At 45.6% G+C, this 24,204-nt stretch overlaps 1 protein-coding gene across 3 annotated transcripts in view; it reads right to left on the reverse strand.

Moving 5' to 3' along the window:
• ABCC5 (ATP binding cassette subfamily C member 5) overlaps window positions 1-24,204 on the reverse strand; it is a 201,748-nt gene that overhangs the window by 167,298 nt on the left and 10,246 nt on the right. For all 3 annotated transcript variants that reach the window (XM_063916576.1, XM_063916578.1, XM_063916579.1), the window contains exons 3-4: window positions 572-732; window positions 148-303 (exon numbers count right to left, since the gene is read on the reverse strand). In XM_063916576.1, coding sequence (XP_063772646.1) covers window positions 148-303; window positions 572-732 — 317 coding nt within the window. The remainder of the gene's footprint in view (window positions 1-147; window positions 304-571; window positions 733-24,204) is intronic.

The raw sequence follows: 24,204 nt of genomic DNA on the forward strand, positions 1-24,204 counted from the left end.
AAGGGGCATAGAGGGAGGAGCCAGTGCACACCCAGAGTCTAAGTCTTTCTTAAAGTGCCCATGTCTCCTGCGGAGCCCGTCTATACCCCATGGTCCTTACGGAGTCCCAGCATCCTCTAGGACGTTAGAGAAAATTGATTAACTTACCGTCTGCTGTTGATATCAGAACACTCATGTCGAGACAATGGCCAGATATCTTCAAAAAAAAGTTCTCCTTTCTTGTAAGCCAAACGCGCCAGAGGTGTGAGCCAAGAAAAAGTCATAAAAGAGAACAGCCCAGCATTATCTACTGGGTGCTGGTGCCTGTAAAGTACCAGGGGAGAAAATTAAATACCAGTGGTGGCATCAAAGATCTGAGAAATACAAATAAAAGACATCTAGGTAGTTTTATGTAAATGGTCTTCAGCAGTTATGGAATCTGGTATACAATAATGAAGAAAGAATATCACAAAAATAATGAATCCCACATGGATTTACAATAGTCTCTACAAGCCATGAAATATTTTGTGTATGGAAATGGGGAGAGAAAAAAAATTCCAAAAATAACTGAAAAAGTGAAAACAGAACTTACTTGGAAGTAATCCGAAAGGGTTTTAGCAGGTGAAGTCCATAGTGATATTTGGAAATTTGTTGGTTCTCACTCAGGATCTGCAAGTGCGAGTGCATGGAGATGTCCAAGGGAAGGCCCTCTGCTCGCGCAGCGGCCTCCAAAGCATCCTGGCAGTCCACATGCTGTAAAATGTAATAGCAAGGTAATAAGAAATAAAACAAAAAAAACATGAGTAGCAGCATAACAAGTTATTTGCACAGATTATACATAAAACAATGTGTATATATATGTGTATATATGTGTGTGTGTGTGTGTGTGTGTGTGTGTGTGTGTGTGTGTGTGTGTGTGTGTGTGTGTGTGTATATATATATATATATATATATATATATATATATATATATATATATATATATATATATATACACACATACACACACATACAATAATAAGAATTTACTTACCGATAATTCTATTTCTCGGAGTCCGTAGTGGATGCTGGGGTTCCTGAAAGGACCATGGGGAATAGCGGCTCCGCAGGAGACAGGGCACAAAAGTAAAGCTTTTCCGATCAGGTGGTGTGCACTGGCTCCTCCCCCTATGACCCTCCTCCAGACTCCAGTTAGGTACTGTGCCCGGACGAGCGTACACAATAAGGGAGGAATTTTGAATCCCGGGTAAGACTCATACCAGCCACACCAATCACACCGTACAACTTGTGATCTAAACCCAGTTAACAGTATGATAACAAAAGGAGCCTCTGAAAGACGGCTTCCTACAACAATAACCCGATTTTTGTAACAATAACTATGTACAAGTATTGCAGAATAATCCGCACTTGGGATGGGCGCCCAGCATCCACTACGGACTCCGAGAAATAGAATTATCGGTAAGTAAATTCTTATTTTCTCTATCGTCCTAGTGGATGCTGGGGTTCCTGAAAGGACCATGGGGATTATACCAAAGCTCCCAAACGGGCGGGAGAGTGCGGATGACTCTGCAGCACCGAATGAGAGAACTCCAGGTCCTCTTTTTGGCAGGGTATCAAATTTGTAGAATTTTACAAACGTGTTCTCCCCCGACCACGTAGCTGCTCGGCAGAGTTGTAATGCCGAGACCCCTCGGGCAGCCGCCCAAGATGAGCCCACCTTCCTTGTGGAATGGGCATTTACATATTTTTTGCTGTGGCAAGCCTGCCACAGAATGTGCAAGCTGAATTGTACTACAAATCCAACGAGCAATAGTCTGCTTAGAAGCAGGAGCACCCAGCTTGTTGGGTGCATACAGGATAAACAGCAAGTCAGATTTCCTGACTCCAGCCGACCTGGAAACTATATTTTCAGGGCCCTGACAACATCCAGCAACTTGGAGTCCTCCAAGTCCCTAGTAGCCGCAGGTACCACAATAAGCTGGTTCAGGTGAAACGCTGACACCACCTTAGGGAGAAACTGGGGACGAGTCCACAGCTTTGCTCTGTCCGAATGGACAATCAGATATGGCTTTGTGAGATAAAGCCGCCAATTCTGACACTCGCCTGGCCGAGGCCAGGACCAACAGCATGGTCGCTTTCCATGTGAGATATATCAAATCCACAGATTTGAGTTGTTTAAACCAATGTGATTTTAGGAATCCCAAACTACGTTGAGATCGCCCAGTGCCACTGGAGACATCAAAAGGGGGTTGTATATGCAGTACTCCCTTAACAACTTCTGGACTTCAGGAACTGAAGCCAATTTCTTTCTGGAAGAAAATCGACCGGTCGAAATTTGAACCTTAATGGACCCCAATTTGAGACCCATATACACTCCTGTTTGCAGGAAATGTAGGAATTAACGTAGTTGAAATTCTTCCGTGGAGCCTTCCTGGCCTCACACCATGGAACACATTTTCACCTAAGCAGTGATAATGTTGTGCGGTCACCTCCTTCCTGGCTCTGACCAGGGTAGGGATGACCTCTTCCGGAATGCCTTTTTCCCTTAGGATCCGGCGTTCACCCGTCAACGCGGCTGCGGTAAGTCATGGAACAGACATGATTCTTGCTGAATCAAGATCCTTTCTAGTATCTCTTGAAGTTCCGGGTACCAAGTTCTTCTTGGCCAAACCGGAGCCACGAGTATAGTTCTTACTCCTCTCCTTCCTATCATTCTCCATACACTGGGTATGAAAGGCAGAGGAGGGAACACATACACCGACTGGTACACCCACGGTGTTACCAGAGCGTCCCAGCTATTGCCTGAGGGTCTCTAGACCTGGCGCTTCATGTGGGACGCCATCATAACCACCTTTGGTCTTTCCCAACGGTTTACAAACATGTGGAAACTTCCAGATGAAGTTCCCACTTTTCCGGGTGGAATTCATTCATGCTGAGGAAATCTTCCTAGTTGTCCACTCCCGGAATGAACACTGCTGACAGTGTTATCACATGATTTTTCGCCCAGCGAAGAATCCTTGCTGTCATTGCCCTCCTGCTTCTTGTGCCGCCCCGTCTGTTTACGTGGGCGACTGCCATGATGATGTCCTACTGGATCAGCACCGGTTGACTTTGAAGCAGAGGTCTTCCTAGGCTCAGAGCATCGTAAATTGCCCTTAGCTCCAGTATATTCATGTGGAGAGAAATCTCCAGACTTGACCACACTTCCTTGGAAATTTCTTCCCTGTGTGACTGTTCCCCAGCCTCTCAGGCTGGCATCCATGGTCACCAGAACACAGTCCTGAATGCTGAATGTGCTGCCCTCTAGAAGATGAGCACTCTGCAGCCCCCACAGAAGAGACACCCTTGTCCTTGGAGACAGGGTTATCCGCTGATGCATCTGAAGATGCGATCCGGACCATTCGTCCCGCAAATCCCCCTGAAAAGTTTTTGCGTGAGATCTGCCGAATAGAATCGCTTCGTAAGAAGCCACCATTTTTCCCAGGACTCCTGTGCATTGATGCACTGATACTTGGCCTGGTTTTAGGAGGTTTCTGACTAGGTCGGATAACTCCCTGGCTTTCCCCTCCAGGAGAAATACCTCTTTCTGGACTATGCCCAGAATCATTCCTAGGAACAGCAGACGTATCATCGGAAAACAGCTGCGATTTTTGGAATATTTAGAATCCACTCGTGCTGTCGTAGAACTACTTTAGATAGTTCTTTTCCGACCTCCAACTGTTCTCTGGAAACTTGCCCCTTTCAGGATATCGTCCAAGTAAGGGATAATTAAGATGCCTTTCTTCTTTTAAGAATCATCTTTTCGGCCATTACCTTGGTAAAGGCCCGGGGTGCCGTGGATAATTCAACGGCAGCGTCTGAAACTGATATTGACAGTTCTGTATCACGAACCAGAGGTACCCTTGTTGAGAAGGGCAAATTTGGACATGGAGGTAATCCTTGATGTCCAGGGACACCATATAGTCCCCTTTTTTCCCGGTTCTCTATCACTGCTCTGAGTGACTCCATCTTGATTTGAACCTTTTTATGTAAGTGTTCAAAGATTTCAGATTTAGACTATGTCTCACCAAGCCGTCTGGCTTCAGTACCACAATATAGTGTGGAAGACTAATACCCTTTTCCTTGTTGTAGGAGGGGTACTTTGATTATCACCTGCTGGAAATACAGCTTGTGAATTTTTTCCCAATACTGCCTCCCTGTCGGAGGGAGCCGTTGGTAAAGCAGGCTTCAGGAACCTGCGAGGAAAAAATGTCTCGACTCTCCAATCTGTACCCCTGGGATAATACTTGTACGATCTAGGGGTCAACTTGCGAGTGATCCCACTGCGCGCTGAGACTCTTGAGACTACCCCCCCACCTCACCTGAGTCCGCTTGCACGGCCCCAGTGTCACGCTGAGGACTTGGCAGACGCGGTGGAGGGCTTCTTTTCCTGGGAAGGGGCTGCCTGCTGCAGTCTACTTCCCTTTCCTCTATGTCTGGGCAGATATGACTGGCCTTTTGCCCGCTTGCCCACATGGGAAACGGAAGGATTGAGGCTGAAAAGACAGTGTCTTTTTCTGCTGAGATGTAACTTGGGGTAAAAAGGTTGGATTTCCCAGCTGTAGCCGTGGCCCCCAGGTCCGATGGACCGACCCCAAATAACTCCTTCCCTTTATACGGCAATACTCCATGTGCCGTATGGGATCTGTATCACCTGACCACTGTCGTGTCCATGACATCTTCTGGGAGATATGGACAACGCACTTATCTTGATGCCAGAGTGCAATTATCCCTCTGTGCATCTCGCATACAGTATATATATAGAATGCATCCTATTAAATGCTCTATATCAATAAAATATTTTTAGTCAGGGAATTCGACCAAGCCAACCCAGCACTGCATCTCCAGGCTGATGGCGATCGCTGGTCGCAGTATAACCACCGTATGTGTGTATATACTTTTTAGGATATTTTTCCAGCTGCCTATCAGCTGGCTCCTTGAGGGCGGCCGTATCTGGAGACGGTAACGCCACTTGATAAGCGTGTGAGCGCCTTATCCACCCTAAGGGGTGTTTTCCTAACTTCTGGCGGGAAAGGGTATAACGCCAATATTTGCTATCGGGGTAAACCCACGCATCATCACACACTTCATTTTATTTTATCTGATTCAGGAAAAACTACAGGTAGTTTTTTCACTCCCACATAATACCCTTTTTTGTGGTACTTGTAGTATCAGAAATATGTAACACCTCCTTCATTGCCCTTAACGTGTGGCCCTAATGAGGAATACGTTTGTTTATTCACCGTCGACACTGGATTCAGTGTCCGTGTCTGTGTCTGTGTCGACCGACTGAGGTAAATGGGCGTTTTTTTAAAAACCCCTGACGGTGTTTCTGAGACGCCTGGACCGGTACTAATTGTTTGTCGGCCGTCTCATGTCGTCAACCGACCTTGCAGCGTGTTGACATTTTCACGTAATTCCCTAAATAAGCCATCCATTCCGGTGTCGACTCCCTAGAGAGTGACATCACCATTACAGGCAATTTCTCCGCCTCCTCCAACATCGTCCTCATACATGTCGACACACACGTACCGACACACAGCACACACACCTGGAATGCTCTGACAGAGGACAGGACCCCACTAGCCCTTTGGAGAGACAGAGGGAGAGTTTGCCAGCACACACCAAAAAACGCTATAATTACATAGGGACAACCTTATATAAGTGTTTCTCCCTAATAGCATCTTTATATATATATTTATATCGCCAATTAGTGCCCCCCTCTCTGTTTAAACCCTGTTTCTGTAGTGCAGTGCAGGGGAGAGCCTGGGAGCCTTCTCTCCAGCCTTTCTGTGAGAGAAAAAATGGCGCTGTGTGCTGAGGAGATAGGCCCCGCCCCTTTTCCGGCGGGCTCGTCTCCCGCTCTTTAGTGAAGTTTGGCAGGGGTTAAATATCTCCATATAGCCTCTGGGGGCTATATGTGAGATATTTTTAGCCAGTATATAGGTTTACATTTGCCTCCCAGGGCGCCCCCCCCAGCGCCCTGCACCCTCAGTGACAGCGTGTGAAGTGTGCTGAGAGGAAAATGGCGCACAGCTGCAGTGCTGTGCGCTACCTTTAGAAGACTGTCAGAGTCTTCAGCCGCCGATTCTGGACCTCTTCTAACTTCAGCATCTGCAAGGGGGCCGGCGGCGCGGCTCCGGTGACCATCCAGGCTGTACCTGTGATCGTCCCTCTGGAGCTGATGTCCAGTAGCCAAGAAGCTACACGCACGCAGGTGAGTTCACTTCTTCTCCCCTCAGTCCCTCGTTGCAGTGATCCTGTTGCCAGCAGGACTCACTGTAAAATAAAAAACCTAAGCTAAACTTTCTCTAAGCAGCTCTTTAGGAGAGCCACCTAGAATTGCACCCTTCTCGGCCGGGCACAAAAATCTAACTGGAGTCTGGAGGAGGGTCATAGGGGGAGGAGCCAGTGCACACCACCTGATCGGAAAAGCTTTACTTTTGTGCCCTGTCTCCTGCGGAGCCGCTATTCCCCATGGTCCTTTCAGGAACCCCAGCATCCACTAGGACGATAGAGAAATATATTATATATATATATATATATATATATATATATATATATATATATATATATATATATATATATATATATATATATATATATACACACATACATACATTTCTTCAAGGATAAGAAATTTTCGTAACTTTATTATAAGGACTCATACACAAAGGGGGTAATTCCAAGTTGATCGCAGCAGGAATTTTGTTAGCAGTTGGGCAAAACCATGTGCACTGCAGGGGAGGCAGATTTAACATGTGCAGAGAGAGTTACATTTGGGTGGGGTGTGTTCAATCTGCAATCTAATTTGCAGTGTAAAAATAAAGCAGCCAGTATTTACCCTGCACAAAAACAAAATAACCCACCCAAATCTAACTCTCTCTGCACATGTTATATCTGCCTCCCCTGCAGTGCACATGGTTTTGCCCAACTGCTAACAAAATTCCTGCTGCGATCAACTTGGAATTACCCCCTAAGTTGTCAATTTTAAGCATTTAATGTGCATTCTCATAGCCAAATAAACACGCGCTGGTTGTAAAGTTTTTAGCAAACTGAGCTGTACATTTTGACACGTGTTCGCTTCATATTAGCTTCAATGCAGTCAGTACACACTAATGCTTGGTAAAACAGTATGAAGGGCAATTATAACACTCATTCAGTACAGTTAAGATCTGAGAATTCACTTCAACAGTTGTGTAACAATAAAGGACCAAGTATAATGGAGCAGATGTATTAAGCCTGGAGACAGCATAAGGAAGTGAAAAAGCAGTAACTGATAAATGCAAGGTAATAAACGCAATTTACATACTGAAGCTGACTGACTGGTGTCTATCACCTTGCACTGGTTTATCACTTCCTTATGCCGTCCCCAGGTTAATACATCTGTCCCAGTGTTTGGTTTATATTTCTAGCCCTTAAGCTAGGTACACACTATACAATTATTGAGTGATTTGCCAGTAATAGGGTGATCAGCTCAATTAATTGTATAGTTTGTAGGACAGGCTTTGCGTTAATAAAATCTGAAAACTTGTGGCCACAAACACACACCTATGATTAAGTGATCAGTTGGTCAAGACCAAAAATATGTCTCAATCTCCTGATATCAACCAGTGTGTGCACATTCTCAATCTTTTCTGACCATTTTCCCAGGTGTGAAAATCAGGTACTGAGTAGGTAATCCTGATTTTTTTTTTTCCCTTGACCAATGTAACAAGAAAATAGTCAGAAAAAATAAATAAAAAAAAAACGTATGTAGCACAGATACTGTATTGGGATCTTCCTCCAACCAAATGATCGCCCCGATTGTCACCCTTATCCTAAAAACAAAAATCATACAGTGTGTTGATGGCTTCAGTACTTGAGAAGATCATTGAATTTGTGCGTTTAAAAAGACCACACAATCCTTATTACTGAGACATGTATTTGTTTCATCCATGTTAGGCTGGGTACACAACTGGATGACAAAGCAGCAGATTAGGTAAGTATACAAACGGACCAATAAGTCAGTCCCTGCAGCTAGTGAAAGGGTGGTCTATCGGGGGTTCACTACGGTATGCCGGCGGTCGGGCTCCCGGCGACCAGCATACCGGCGCCGGGAGCCCGACCGCCGGCTTACCGACAGTGCGGCGAGCGCAAATGAGCCCCTTGCGGGCTCGCTGTGCTCGCCACGCTGCGGGCACGGTGGCGCGCCACGCTATTTTATTCTCCCTCCAGGGGGGTCGTGGACCCCCACGAGGGAGAATAAGTGTCGGTATACCGGCTGTCGGGATCCCAGCGCCGGTATACTGTGCGCCGGGATCCCGTCAGTCGGCATACTGAAGACCACCCGTCTATCGGTTACAAGTACACACAGCCCGACACGCCAATATAACGGCAAGATATATTGGCATCAGCTGTGCCGCAGGTCCAATGCGATATGTCTGTGAATGACGTTGTTCAGACACTTTGGATGTACACTTCCGCCACAGATATATAGTTTGTCGCTGAAATGATATATTTGTGTAGTGTACCCAGTATTACAATGCACTCATGGAGCAGAAGTAATCCTGGACATGGCCAGGAAACCTAGCAATGAGAGCAGGCTTTCTGGTTTAAAGAACTTTGCAAGCTTATTTATAGGTCTATCACAGAACATATATCAGAAGAATATTCAAATACAATAGACATATTCAGACGGTGTAAAATTCACCTAGGGAGAAATGTGAATACTTACTGGTGATAGAAATTTAGGTTAAAAATAAATAAAATAGAAGCAAAGAGCGACTCAAGTAAATGGATCCTCACAGTCGCACACTCAGCAGAGCATCCTTTTACCGGAAATCTTTCCCAGAATTTGAATGACTTCATCCTAACAGGCCATGTAACAAAGTAACTGACTGCACAAACTCCATGTGCTGGAATAGTCATGGTGGATTCAACAGGGAAGGCACAAGCATATTCAGATGACAAAAGGGCAGATGTATTAAGCCTGAAGAAGTAATAAAGTGGAGGGTGATAACGCACCAATCAGCTCCAAACTGTAAAGTCACAGGCTGCGTTTGAAAAATAACAGGAACTGATTGGCTGGTGCATTATCACCTTCCACTGTATAACTTCTCCAGGCTTAATACATTTGTCCCAGTGTATCAAAGCAGATCCTAGGCCACCACGGAACTTACTGACCTTGTGTCTGCCATAAAGGATTGCTATGGTTTACCGCCGCCAGGAGATTCTCACCAATTATAGCATTGGGAAAGTTCCTCAGAGCGGCTTTGCATTTAAAATGAATACAAAAAAGGGAAAATTCAGCCCCTGCTGCAATGGTAATTAGTCATTCTTATTTCTAGATTTGAATGGAGCAGACAGGTGCGCTTCAAAAGGCCACATCTTCACTGGATATAGTGGCTAACTCGGTGTAGTGGTATTATGTACTTCTCCCAGTCTTTGCTCCGAGTTGATCTATGATCCAGCGTACTTCATACTGTAACTAGGGATGTCGCTCAAATAGGGAGATTCAAAAGATTTTTTTGGCCACCCAAACTAACGTTGCTCTGATCGGGCACCTATAACTTTTTAAGCACCCAGACAGTGTTTAGCCGCAAATAGTGTTTAATCTGGTCTGAAGTCCTGGTTAGTGCGCCCAAGCTCTGATTTGGGCACCTAAATCACACACTTTTTCAAAGAAAAAGAATTAAATCAGACACCCAAGGCGCAAACACACTTGTGCAGCCACCTGGGGAAGGGGAAAAAATAAAAATAAAAAGAGAGCCACTTCACTCTCAAGTACACTTCAGAAGAGACACAAAAAGATTCCCAAGTAAAACAGTGTTCAGTATTGTTTCCACAGTCACAAACAAAAATTAAATACTTATTTCTTGTAGCCTCCTGAGGCAGCGAGGACGTCTCTGGTAATGGGCGGTCCGTTTTGTGCCCCCTAGTGGTAACTGCGGGGGGAAACAATTTTGACACGCCACCAAAGATATTGATCCCTGTGATGTGCACAACTTTTGCCACTGACATCAATGGAAATCTAAGAAGACTAGTAAGTCAACGATATTATAGGAGTCGCAAGTTCAGTATGGAAGAGTAAGACCATATTGTGAGGTCAGTAAGTCACCAATGTGTATAGAATTAATACTGAAAAAGGCATTGTGGCATTAAACTGGACTTCCATATCTGGGAAGAAACACCACTTTGTGTGTTCAAACACCATTTGACATGCATAAAAGAGAACACAAATGTCATTCTTGAAATAAACATCAGAAATGAAAAGGAGATTGGATGATGGTCATTACCAAATGAAGCATCTAAGTGCCCTTTAATGGTGCTTTACCATGATAAGTGGATTTAGATTTATAATGGAAGCATTATTCTGTGCTGGGCTTTAACTGCTATAAAATTCAACCATGATTTCTGAAAAGTAAAAATAGACAAGGATCCTTCCGGGACATTCAGTATTAATAGAATCTCAAACATCCAATCTACAAATATTGTAGACATCCGACCATTTCAGCAGAGTTACAATTTAAATATGTCAAAGTAGTACTTAAAGAAAATGAAAATTTAATTTTGGTTCAAAGCCTAGATAAAAGTAAAATCTGCAGATCAGCATAGAGTTCAATATCACTCTCATATCACTGGTCAACAGCTCAAGATAACAGAGCTTCTAGGACACTAGTTACCAGCCTGTCAACAAGATAGAACATCATAACAGTAATGTCAGCGCCGGCGGCATGTGCACCCTAATGGAGCAACACTTGAATTGCTTTGTCGGGACCCATCTAGTGGCCTCTGGCACGCAAACCACATGAACTCCCCCATAGAGGTGAAGTGCAGCGTTAAGGTGCATACACACTAGGCAATATAGAAAATATCGCTCATTTTTACCCTCCTGAGCGATATTGTTTACTATATTGGCCAGTGGATATGCTGCCGACAACATGACGCGCGTATCAGCGGGTCGTTAATAACCATGCCTGCAGCTCAATTTGGGCTCATCGTCCAAAACTGCATGCATAGCCCGGCCACGGCATGACTCACTGTGCGTTATCGCCAGTGTGTATGTCCACGTCGGGCGGCCCAGGAGGGGGACACATGGATCGCATCACCTAGTGTGTACGCACCTTTAGCCTTTTATTATATAGGATATCTGGATGCAGAATGGTTTGTCCTGACTGTTTTGTCGTATCTTAAAATAGGCTTACTTCATGCTAGAAGTCATTATACAAAATAGACTGCACCACCATGACATTACCAATTATTTACTTTGCGACTATGGGGTATATTCAATTAGGGTCGAAAACTGCAGTCTGTCGAAAAGATGGCAGTTTTCGACTTTCAGGTCGAATCGTGATTTGACCTATTCAATCCCACCTGTTTTTTTCGATAAGTCTGGGAATTCGGCTTGTCGAATAGTACGTGAATCGGCGGTATAGCTTCCGATTCACGTACTTTTGGAGGGAAACAGGGCCAAATTCGACAGGATTTGGCCCCGTTTCCAACCATCTCAGTCAGACATAAAAAAAATGTCGGACCAAGATGAGGGACCTTAGAGGAGGAGAGGGGGGAGAGACAGGGGAGAGCAGCGCTACAGCACAGCGCTGCAGCAGGATGTCTCACAGCCGCGCCGCTCACGGCAGCGTCCACCCGGCTCCAGCAAGTGAGGTCACGCTTGCTGGAGCCGGGTGGACACTGCCGTGAGGTCTGGCGGCTGAGACACCCTTCTGCAGCGCTGCTCTCCTCCATCTGCCCGCAGCTGTCCCCGCTGGTCTCCCCCCTCTCCTCCACTCACAGGTCTCATTTCAATTCGACTTTTTTAAAAGACGAATTGAGATGAGATTTGAATAGGGGTTGTCTGATCCATTCCGACAAATGCATGTCGGAATGGATCCGACCCTAATTGAATATACCCCTATCTGTACTAAACGGTCTTTCAGAAGCCACATTTGGCCACCTTCAATTCGTCTCCATGTAGGACGACTTGCACACAGCATGCACACATATCTTTTATGAAAGTCTTCAAAAAGGTACTTTAACTGGGGGGGGGGGGGGGGGGGGGGGGGGGAGTGTCTGCTAGCACTTATTATTGCAAAACTATTTTATCAAGCAAAAAAAAAAAAAAAAAAAAAAAAAAAAAAAAAAAAAAAAGGTACTGGATTGGCTCATGTATTGATTGAAACTTTACAGCGTGCAACCCAACATCAAGGTTCCTCACTTTCCAATTGCTACACTAACAACTATGCTTTGACATGGGTTGTAAATAATGTTTTGATCAAAATAGGAATCCCTTCTACGACCAATTTGCTAGACACTAGATACTATGGGGAAATTCAATTAGCTGACATTGCAGATTTTTGCACACATTATATAGTGAATGTTGAACACACCAACTTCCCTTTTCTGCTATAGGAAACTCTTTTGCAACATCAGATGAGGTAACAAGTCATATGATTTATGTTGTAATGGACAAAAGGCACTCTCCTGCTACTTCGGCAAAAAAAATCTGCAATCTTGTAAATCTATTCTGGAAGCAGAGAACATATTTATATTAGCAGAGGTCACTAGAATTATTTACAGGATCAGTAAATAATCCCCCCAGTCAGCCAAAACATGTATCGCATCCCAAGATGTGGGAAAAGTCTAAATACCAGGTGATCAGTCATTACTGTGGTATAATGGAGTTTGCCCCAGTGTTTGAAACAGCCAAGCGGTCCGTCACCGTCCGTTGTACTAGAGCATCAGATGGGAGGAATAATGTTAGCCTCCACAGGCCCAGCAAACCAGGATCCCAGTTGGCACTCTGGGTATTCCAGACCTGTTCTGTCAGCAAGATTATTGACTTTGCTGCTAAATTAATTTGCATAGTTCCTGGCTCTTGTGTCGCTATAGGAAAATTTTAGGCCATTGTTTAGGACTGAAATCCTTCCTCATAAAACACCAGTTGCCCCACCCGACACTATGGATCCATTTTGTCTAACAGTGCTTTCATGATAATTTTTGGAGATCAGGAAAACTACACGTTGCAGAAGAGAAACAGACAGCATGGACTTGGATAATAAAATACCAGCTATTTCATGTTAAACAGCACATTTCTTTAAAAAGGACATTATAGAATTCAAAAATTCTTTACAATTAATATTGCATAACTAGACATTTAATATAGACAGCAGGAAACAAATAGTTCATAGGGATTCATCCATTTTAGTTTAAGTACAATATCTAAATAGCAGATGAGCGATTGCAGCTGAACCAGAACTCACATTGGATTGACAGGTAATGTGACAGTATATACAAGCCCTAAAAATAAGAATTTACTTACCGATAATTCTATTTCTCGTAGTCCGTAGTGGATGCTGGGACTTCCGTAAGGACCAGGGGGATAGCGGCTCCGCAGGAGACTGGGCACAAAAGTAAAAGCTTTAGACTAGCTGGTGTGCACTGGCTCCTCCCCCTATGACCCTCCTCCAAGCCTCAGTTAGGATACTGTGCCCGGACGAGCGTACACAATAAGGAAGGATTTTGAATCCCGGGTAAGACTCATACTAGCCACACCAATCACACCGTAGAACTTGTGATCTGAACCCAGTTAACAGTATGATAAACGTAGGAGCCTCTGAAAAGATGGCTCACAACAATAAACAACCCGATTTTTTTGTAACAATAACTATATACAAGTATTGCAGACAATCCGCACTTGGGATGGGCGCCCAGCATCCACTACGGACTACGAGAAATAGAATTATCGGTAAGTAAATTCTTATTTTCTCTGACGTCCTAGTGGATGATGGGACTTCCGTAAGGACCATGGGGATTATACCAAAGCTCCCAAACGGGCGGGAGAGTGCGGATGACTCTGCAGCACCGAATGAGAGAACTCAAGGTCCTCCTCAGCCAGGGTATCAAATTTGTAGAATTTAGCAAACGTGTTTGCCCCTGACCAAGTAGCTGCTCGGCAAAGTTGTAAAGCCGAGACCCCTCGGGCAGCCGCCCAAGATGAGCCCACCTTCCTTGTGGAATGGGCTTTAACAGATTTTGGCTGTGGCAGGCATGCCACAGAATGTGCAAGCTGAATTGTATTACAAATCCAACGAGCAATCGTCTGCTTAGAAGCAGGAGCACCCAGCTTGTTGGGTGCATACAGTATAAACAGCGAGTCAGATTTTCTGACTCCAGCCGTCCTGGAAACATATATTTTCAGGGCCCTGACTACGTCCAGCAACTTGGAGTCCTCCAAGTCCCTAGTAGCCGCAGGTACCACAATAGGTTGGTTCATGTGAAACGCTGAAACCACCTTAGGGAGAAATTGAGGACGAGTCCTCAATTCCGCCCTATCCGAATGAAATATCAGGTAAGGGCTTTTATAGGATAAAGCCGCCAATTCTGATACGCGCCTTGCTGAAGCCAGGGCTAACAGCATTACCACTTTCCATGTGAGATATTTTAAATCCACTGTGGCAAGTGGTTCGAACCAATGTGATTTTAGGAATCCCAAAACCACATTGAGATCCCAGGGTGCCACTGGAGGCACAAAGGGAGGCTGTATATGCAGTACCCCCTTTACAAAAGTCTGGACTTCAGGAACTGAAGCCAGTTCCTTCTGGAAGAAGATCGACAGGGCCGAAATTTGAACCTTAATGGATCCTAATTTTAGGCCCATAGACAATCCTGCTTGCAGGAAATGCAGGAAACGACCCAGTTGAAATTCCTCTGTAGGGGCCTTCTTGGCCTCACACCACGCAACATATTTCCGCCAAATGCGGTGATAATGTTTTGCGGTTACATCCTTCCTGGCTTTGATCAGGGTAGGGATGACTTCATCTGGAATGCCTTTTTCCTTCAGGATCCGGCGTTCAACCACCATGCCGTCAAACGCAGCCGCGGTAAGTCTTGGAACAGGCAAGGTCCCTGCTGAATCAGGTCCTTTCTTAGAGGTAGAGGCCACGGGTCCTCCGTGAGCATCTCTTGCAGCTCCGGGTACCAAGTTCTTCTTGGCCAATCCGGAGCCACGAGTATAGTTCTTACTCCTCTCCTTCTTATGATTCTCAGTACTTTTGGTATGAGAGGCAGAGGAGGGAACACATACACCGACTGGAACACCCACGGTGTTACCAGAGCGTCCACCGCTATTGCCTGAGGGTCCCTTGACCTGGCGCAATATCTGTCCAGTTTCTTGTTGAGACGGGACGCCATCATGTCCACCTTTGGTTTTTCCCAACGGTTTACAATCACTTGGAAGACTTCTGGATGAAGTCCCCACTCCCCCGGGTGGAGGTCGTGTCTGCTGAGGAAGTCTGCTTCCCAGTTGTCCACTCCCGGAATGAACACTGCTGACAGTGCTATCACATGATTTTCCGCCCAGCGGAGAATCCTTGCAGCTTCTGCCATTGCCCTCCTGCTTCTTGTGCCGCCCTGTCTGTTTACGTGGGCGACAGCCGTGATGTTGTCCGACTGGATCAATACCGGTTGACCCTGAAGCAGAGGCCTTGCTTGACTTAGGGCATTGTAAATGGCCCTTAGTTCTAGGATATTTATGTGAAGAGACGTTTCCATGCTTGACCACAAGCCCTGGAAATTTTTTCCCTGTGTGACTGCTCCCCAGCCTCTCAGGCTGGCATCCGTGGTCACCAGCATCCAATCCTGAATGCCGAATCTGCGGCCCTCTAGAAGATGAGCCCTCTGTAACCACCACAGGAGAGACACCCTTGTCCTTGGAGATAGGGTTATCCGCTGATGCATCTGAAGATGCGATCCGGACCATTTGTCCAGCAGATCCCACTGAAAAGTTCTTGCATGGAATCTTCCGAATGGAATCGCTTCGTAAGAAGCCACCATTTTTCCCAGGACTCTCGTGCATTGATGCACTGACACTTGTCCTGGTTTTAGGAGGTTCCTGACTACCTCGGATAACTCCCTGGCCTTCTCCTCCGGGAGAAAAACCTTTTTCTGGACTGTGTCCAGAATCATCCCTAGGAACAGTAGACGTGTTGTTGGAATCAGCTGTGATTTTGGGATATTTAGAATCCACCCGTGCTGACGTAGCACTACCTGAGATAGTGCTACTCCGACCTCTAACTGTTCCCTGGACCTTGCCCTTATCAGGAGATCGTCCAAGTAAGGGATAATTAATACGCCTTCTCTTCGAAGAAGAATCATCATTTCGGCCATTACCTTGGTAAAGACCCGTGGTGCCGTGGACAATCCAAACGGCAGCGTCTGAAACTGATAATGACAGTTTTGTATCACAAACCTGAGGTACCCTTGGTGAGAAGGGTAGATTGGGACATGGAGATAAGCATCTTTGATGTCTAGAGATACCATATAGTCCCCTTCTTCCAGGTTCGCTATCACTGCTCTGAGTGACTCCATCTTGAATTTGAACCTTTTTATGTAAGTGTTCAAAGATTTTAGATTTAAAATTGCTCTCACCGAGCCGTCCGGCTTCGGTACCACAAACAGCGTGGAATAATACCCCTTTCCCTGTTGTAGGAGGGGTACCTTGATTATCACCTGCTGGGAATACAGCTTGTGAATAGCTTCCAATACTGCCTCCCTGTCGGAGGGAGACGTTGGTAGAGCAGACTTCAGGAACCGGCGAGGGGGAGACGTCTCAAATTCCAATTTGTACCCCTGTGATACTACCTGCAGGATCCAGGGGTCCACTTGCGAGTGAGCCCACTGCGCGCTGAATTTCTTGAGACGACCCCCCACCGTGCCTGAGTCCGCATGTAGAGCCCCAGCGTCATGCTGAAGACTTGGCAGAAGCGGGGGAGGGCTTCTGCTCCTGGGAAGAGGCTGCCTGGTGTAGTCTTTTTCCCCTTCCTCTGCCCCGGGGCAGAAATGAGCGGCCTTTTTCCCGCTTGCCCTTATAGGGACGAAAGGACTGAGTTTGAAAAGACGGTGTCTTTTTCTTTTGGAATCCGCATCACCTGACCACTGTCGCGTCCATAACGTTCTTCTGGCAGAAATGGACATCGCACTCACTCTAGATGCCAGGGTGCAAATATCCCTCTGTGCATCTCGCATATATAGTAATGCATCCTTTAAATGCTCTATAGTTAATAATATACTGTCCCTATCCAGGGTATCAATATTTTCAGTCAGGGAATCCGACCAAGCCACTCCAGCGCTGCACATCCAGGCTGAGGCGATTGCTGGTCGCAGTATAACACCGGTATGTGTGTATATACCTTTTAGGATATTTTCCAGCCTTCTATCAGCTGGTTCCTTGAGGGCGGCCGTATCAGGAGACGGTAACGCCACTTGTTTTGTTAAGCGTGTGAGCGCCTTATCTACCCTAGGGGGTGTTTCCCAACGTGCCCTAACCTCTGGCGGGAAAGGGTATAGTGCCAATAATTTATTAGAAATCAGCAGTTTTTTATCGGGGGAAACCCACGCTTTATCACACACCTCATTTAATTCATCTGATTCAGGAAAAACTACTGGTAGTTTTTTCACACCCCACATAATACCCTTTTTTGTGGTACTTGTAGTGTCAGAAATGTTCAATGCCTCCTTCATTGCCGTGATCATGTAACGTGTGGCCCTACTGGACATTACGTTTGTCTCCTCACCGTCGACACTGGATTCAGTATCCGTGTCTGGGTCTGTGTCGACCATCTGAGGTAACGGGCGTTTTAGCGCTCCTGACGGTGTCTGAGACGCCTGAACAGGCACTAATTGGTTTGCCGGCTGTCTCATGTCGTCAACAGTTTTTTGCAAAGTGCTGACATTGTCACGTAATTCTTTAAATACGACCATCCAATCAGGTGTCGACTCCCTAGGGGGTGACATCACTAACACAGGCAATTGCTCTGCTTCCACATAATTTTCCTCCTCATACATGTCGACACAATCGTACCGACACCCAGCACACACACAGGGAATGCTCTGATAGAGGACAGGACCCCACGAGCCCTTTGGGGAGACAGAGGGAGAGTTTGCCAGCACACACCAGAGCGCTATATATATATACAGGGATAACCTTATATAAGTGTTTCTCCCTTTATAGCTGCTGTTTTATATTTGCTGCCAATAGTGCCCCCCCTCTCGTTTTACCCTGATTCTTGTAGCAGGACTGCAGGGGAGAGTCAGGGAGCCGTCCTTCCAGCGGAGCTGTGAAAGAAAATGGCGCTTGTGTGCTGAGGAGAAAGGCTCCGCCCCCTTCACGGCGGCCTTTTCTCCCGCTTTTTTCAGGAAAACTGGCAGGGGTTAAATGCATCCATATAGCCCAGGAGCTATATGTGATGCATTTCTTTAGCCATATAAGGTTTTTATAGTGTTTTATTGCGTCTCAGGGCGCTCCCCCCCAGCGCCCTGCACCCTCAGTGACCGGAGTGTGAAGTGTGCTGAGAGCAATGGCGCACAGCTGCAGTGCTGTGCGCTACCTTATTTGAAGACAGGAACGTCCTCTGCCGCCGCTTTCTCCGGACCTCTTCGCTCTTCTGGCTCTGTAAGGGGGCCGGCAGCGCGGCTCCGGGACCCATCCAGGCTGAACCTGTGATCGTCCCTCTGGAGCTAATGTCCAGTAGCCAAGAAGCCCAATCCACTCTGCACGCAGGCGAGTTCGCTTCTTCTCCCCTTAGTCCCACGATGCAGTGAGCCTGTTGCCAGCAGGACTCACTGAAAATAAAAAACCTATTTAAACTTTTACTTCTAAGCAGCTCAGGAGAGCCACCTAGCCTGCACCCTTCTCGTTCGGGCACAAAAATCTAACTGAGGCTTGGAGGAGGGTCATAGGGGGAGGAGCCAGTGCACACCAGCTAGTCTAAAGCTTTTACTTTTGTGCCCAGTCTCCTGCGGAGCCGCTATCCCCCTGGTCCTTACGGAAGTCCCAGCATCCACTAGGACGTCAGAGAAAAGGGATCCTAAAGTTTTCTACTAACTTGAGACTAGTAAGAGTATATAGGTGGTCATTCAGAGTTGATCGCAGCCAGCAACTTTTTGCTAATGCTGCGATCAACTAGTCCACGCCTATGGGGGGAGTGTATTTTAGCTTAGCAGGGCTGCGATCACTTGTGCAGCCCTGCTAAGGTAAAACATTTTCAAGCAAAACATGACTAGCCCTGCAGCTATTTACCCTGTGCGACTATCTCTGTGATGCTGGGGCCGGTCAGACATCCGCCCTCTGTTCTCCTTGACACACCTGCGTTTTCTTCTCCACTCCCGAAAACGGCTCCAAACGGTCCGGATCTGCCCAGGAACGCCTTCTTTCTGTCACCCTTCTTGCGGTCGGCACTGCGACCGTTTTCTTTATTAGACGCGACGTAACCCGGCGTCCCCTGTCGCCAGGAAGCGGCGTGCGTGCGCATTCCAGACCCGCTCCGCAGCGACAAACCGCTGCGTGCGAACGGGTCGGAATGACCCCTTTAGTCTGTTTTGAGCAAAAGAGGTAATGCACTATATATATATGTCACTGTATTACCAATGACAGGACCTCCATAAAAAGGATTATTCTGATCCTTTGAAGTTGATGAGAAGTGAGCAGAGATTGACAATATTGTTACGGCTGATGAACTGGAAGCAAGAACACTAAAACATTAGATAGTAGAAAGAATAGGGTGCCCAGTTGGTATAGAGAAGTGAATGGACTATTATATATTTTATTTTATGCATTCTAAAACCAGAAAACACAGTCCTAGCGTACCCACTATGAAGACACACAGCTAATGGTTCCAGCATAACGCATGTTTTCTGCTCGTATATTGCAACACAAGATTCTCCTAAACTGAGTCATACATAAGAAGGTTTCAAACATTTCTCAACATTTGCCAAAATTAACTAAAACTGGTCTACAGTCATACAGGATGTCTGCAGACACTCAGTTTCTGCTAAATGAGCAGTTCCAATGAGGAAGTGACACCAAGTACAGCCAGCTAATAAAACCGCATTTTGCTGCCAGGTTTCTCTCTCTCTCTCTCTCTGGCTGGAACAAAGGTGATAAGCCAATGAGAAAGCTGTTGTCACAGGGAATTCTGAGAACTGTGGCCATTTATTGGGTAAACAGACGAAGGCAGGCAGCCAATACACTCTGCAGCTGAGATCATGACAGGGAGGGTTACAGTAAGCAGCCGCAGCCTGTGGCACATTACACAAGTTCCCCAAGGAATGGAAGAACAAGAAACTGGGTAGGTGTCCTTCACAATGCTGAGTCACCATGACAAAAGCAACAGTTTACATAATGTAACTAATATCGGAAGAGGTGTCGGCATATTAAACCTCTTCATTGCACTTTACCCAAGGATTGGGTACGAAGGGGCTGTAGGTAGACAAATTTAAGTGACACCCATTAAAACACACACAAGTCAACCCATAACTTATGCTCTAGAGAAATTTCAGTAACATGCAATGAGACTTAGCTCAGCCCTGACTTAAGAAATAAAATAATGCTCTGAAGAGATGAAAATGACCAACACTTCAAATATACACAGACAGAGTATTAGGTCTTCGAGCAGAAAGCTGGCAGAGACTGCAAGGCATGGAAGTCACACTTGTGTGCATTTTACTAGGTCACTTTTATAAAATGCTGAGCTGCAGGAAGGTGCAGGTACAAGAAACCAAGGCACCAGAGGGGAAATAAAATACAATTAATTAATAAAATGAAATTTAGGGTAAACATACTTTACAGTAAAATATCAGATTAAATACACTTGTATTAAATGCATAAATCCCTCAGAGTGTGAAAAAAACAAAACAAAAAAACGTTACATATATAGCTGGTGGGGGAAAAAAAAAAAAAAAGCAGCCACAAATAGAAAGAGCCCATAAAAGGCCCCCACACACAGCTGTGTGACCAAGAAGAGAGGGGGAGCTTTCCGGAGGATTACTCTGTCTGCCAGGGACAGGAACCGGTTTCAGCATTATATCTTCTAACATAAGAGAAAGGGAATGCAGAGCAAAAAAGAAAAGGGAATAACGAGACAGGTTTAGGAATGAACAGGACTTGGGGGGTTTCCCATATAAGGAGTATGAATAAATGTATAACACTATAAGCATATGTCCTAGAACTACCCATTAAATTAACCTTCCTAGGATGTTCGGGTCTTTTTTGACCCATATTAAATACACCTTAGGTGTATGCTCCATTACAACACCCTAGGAAGGTTAAAAAGAGCCTCATATCAAATATAGTGAACGCTGGGGAACAGACACCTGGCTTTGCTGTATGCCAGAATGACCAAATCAACAATGATTATTTACCTTTTCCTTTCTGTTTTCAGAAACAGTGTGGATAAAAGGTTTCCGGATAAGAGATCTCATAGAAACGTCAACACAGTAAAATGTATTGCCCCACTAATACTAACAAACAGTAGTCAATGGCAGCAAATGTACTGCACAAACGACCATAAACAACCTACAGGCAGTATATCAGGGAACAAGTCTGTATAAACAGTACACATAGGAACAGTTTGAAAACTTGAGAATCAAATACAGAAATACTTTGTTTTGTTATTAACCAAAACATATCAGCAGTCTTCAGTCTGAAGTGAAAACCAAATCTAGGTTAGCAGTCACAAACTCTCCACCCAATTTTCAGACAGAAGCTTAAACACTATTGAACCCAATGTTACAAACAAAGGTCACAAGACATGCATTATCTTATTATTGGGTCAATTCAATTGTTCCGGACGCCCATTAATTATCGCTCATCACGCCCAATTAGACGAGGTTTAGTTGCATGTAGCAGATAAACCACTTTAAACTCTGTGCCCAAATAGCAATCAGGTTACCCAAACCATGGAGTTTTCCCACTTTTCTGCTTGCCACCTCAGGAGGCTGCAAGCAGCAGTATGTCCAGCTGCAGCACTAGCGCCCGAATGGAGCAACAAGTGAATTGCTCTATCTGGTACCCATTAATTACAAAACAACTGAATCGTCACCTAACACTTATAAAGGTCGAAACTGCCGTCTTGTCGAAAAGACAGCAGTTTTCGACTTTTTCAGGTCGGAAGGGGTTCGGACCTATTCAGTCCCGAGCATTTTTATTCGTCAAGTCGGGGAATTCGACTTGTCGAATAGTACGTGAATTGGCGGTTTAACTGCCGATTCGTGTGCTTCTGAGGGAAACGGGCCAAATTCTACAGGTTTTGGCCCCGTTTCCAACCATCTCAGTTCGACTTAAAAAACTCAAACTGAGATGAGGGACCTGAGAGGAGGAGAGGGGGGGCGCAGGCAGACGTGGGACAGCAGCGCTACAGCACAGCGCTGCAAGAGAATGTGTCATAGCCGCCGCTCACAGCAGCGTCCACCCAGCTCCAGCAAGTGAGGTCCCGGTTTCTGGAGCCGGGTGGACGCTGCAGTGAGGTCTGGCGGCTGTGCCACATCCTCCTGCAGAGCTGCTGTCTCCCGTCTGCCCGTGGCTCTACCCCCTCTCTGGTCCCTCATCTCAAGTCGAATGCATGTCGGAATGGATCCGACCTCAATTGAATATACCCCTAAGGCTTCATATTATCCCTGTATTACACCTGTTTTAAGCTCTGTAAACTGGCCTACCTTCATCACACAGTGTACTTGCTAGCTGAAAGCCCCCAGTGCATTATCCCGCGTCAGAACTAAGGCTAGGGGGTATACTTACTAAAGTGCGGTTTTACAGAAGTAGAGATATCTTTTAGAAGGTGCTAGATCAGGCCTGGCCAAACTGAGGCTCTCCAACTGTTGTGAATCTACATACCCCAGCATGACCAGCCACAGTTTTAGCATTTCCCAATAGCAATAGTGTGGCATGGTATGCTGGGACGTGTAGTTTCACAACAGCTGAAGAGCCACAGGTCAGCCAGACCTGTGCTAGATAAATAAGTATAATCTGACTACTAACTATGGGCAGCATCTCCACTTTAGTACATATAACCCTCGGAGTAAGCAGAATAGCAGTATGCAGCGGCAGGTTACTGCTGGTGTCCATAGCAGCCATGTTGTAACTGTATCTCTCGCCACCATTGAGGGGAGAGCAAATGCCAACACTGGCAGCAGTTGTACGTCAGTCAAACTCTCCACAATGCAGGGATAAATGGAAGACTGATTTTCTCTTTCTAAAGTATTCAAATATATCAGGACCACCACCTCAGCAAGCAGGCCAGATGATTTGTATTTCCCTGTTATGTAAAGACCGTGACGGTACTGATTGAGGGAGGATTGTTTTCGATATAGACAAGTTTAGCAAACATAACCCTAGTATGGGCCGTCTATCACTACCATTACAAAGTATTTTTAATGCAAGACATATACAGGCCAATCCTGCAGTGTGCTAAGTAAGAATAACAATCGGGGTGAATTCAATTGTAAGCGATGTGCTGCCAGCATCTGTCGGCACAAACATCTGCCAGTTACGGTAGTACTTCTCTGCAAGTTTTCCCAGCACCTCTATATGGTGTGAGGGAAAACTTGTAATGCCAGTGGGTGCAACGTGCTGCTACGGAATGGCACATACCATACATCTGAAGTCCGTCCGTCCGTCCGCACCGCAACCCCCCCCCCCCCCCCCCGTTTGTCCATTTCAGCAGCCAGATCACAGTGGAAGAACCCCCATACCTGTACACAATCCTAGCCATCATCTGCTGACAACACGTATCAGCGTACATCTTTTGAAATGTGACTTATATTTATGCAAATACTGAGTTTGCACATCATAATTAAGGAATGTAAATAAATACACAGACGCTGGGATGTTTCATGAGAACCAGACTTTTTTTTTTTTTTTTTTTAAACAAAACAAACATTCTCCAGCGTTCCATGTTTCACAGCATATTGAAACCATTGAACCAACTGCAAAGGCAGAAACAATATACTATTGTTTCAGCAAAACAAAGATCTCAGTGTAAAAGGATACCTAGGAGGGCTAATTGTGTGTTAATGCTATATTTTACCACCCATAGTTACCCAATAGAAACTGTATAAGGAAACAAATGCTCCTAAGTGAAGGTCTGGCTCAAATTTCAAGGGATTGCCTTCCCTAATGCAGTAAACAATCATACTGGCAGAAGCCCTGACCACAATTAAGTACAGAGACCCCACCAAATAAAGAAAACATGGAGGCACCAAGAAAGTAAAATCCCACACAAAATTAGAGTTTACTTGAGGGTTGTGTAGTGGGTTGACGACTGATAAATAATTTACGGACAACCACACTTGCACACAGAGCAGACTGAACAAAAAGCAAAAAGGTGCTGGGCAGACAACCTTGATAATTAGTGTGTTAGGCCATTTCGACCAC

The sequence above is a fragment of the Pseudophryne corroboree genome, chromosome 4, assembly GCF_028390025.1.
Source record: "Pseudophryne corroboree isolate aPseCor3 chromosome 4, aPseCor3.hap2, whole genome shotgun sequence".
In the NCBI taxonomy this organism is placed as follows: domain Eukaryota; kingdom Metazoa; phylum Chordata; class Amphibia; order Anura; family Myobatrachidae; genus Pseudophryne; species Pseudophryne corroboree.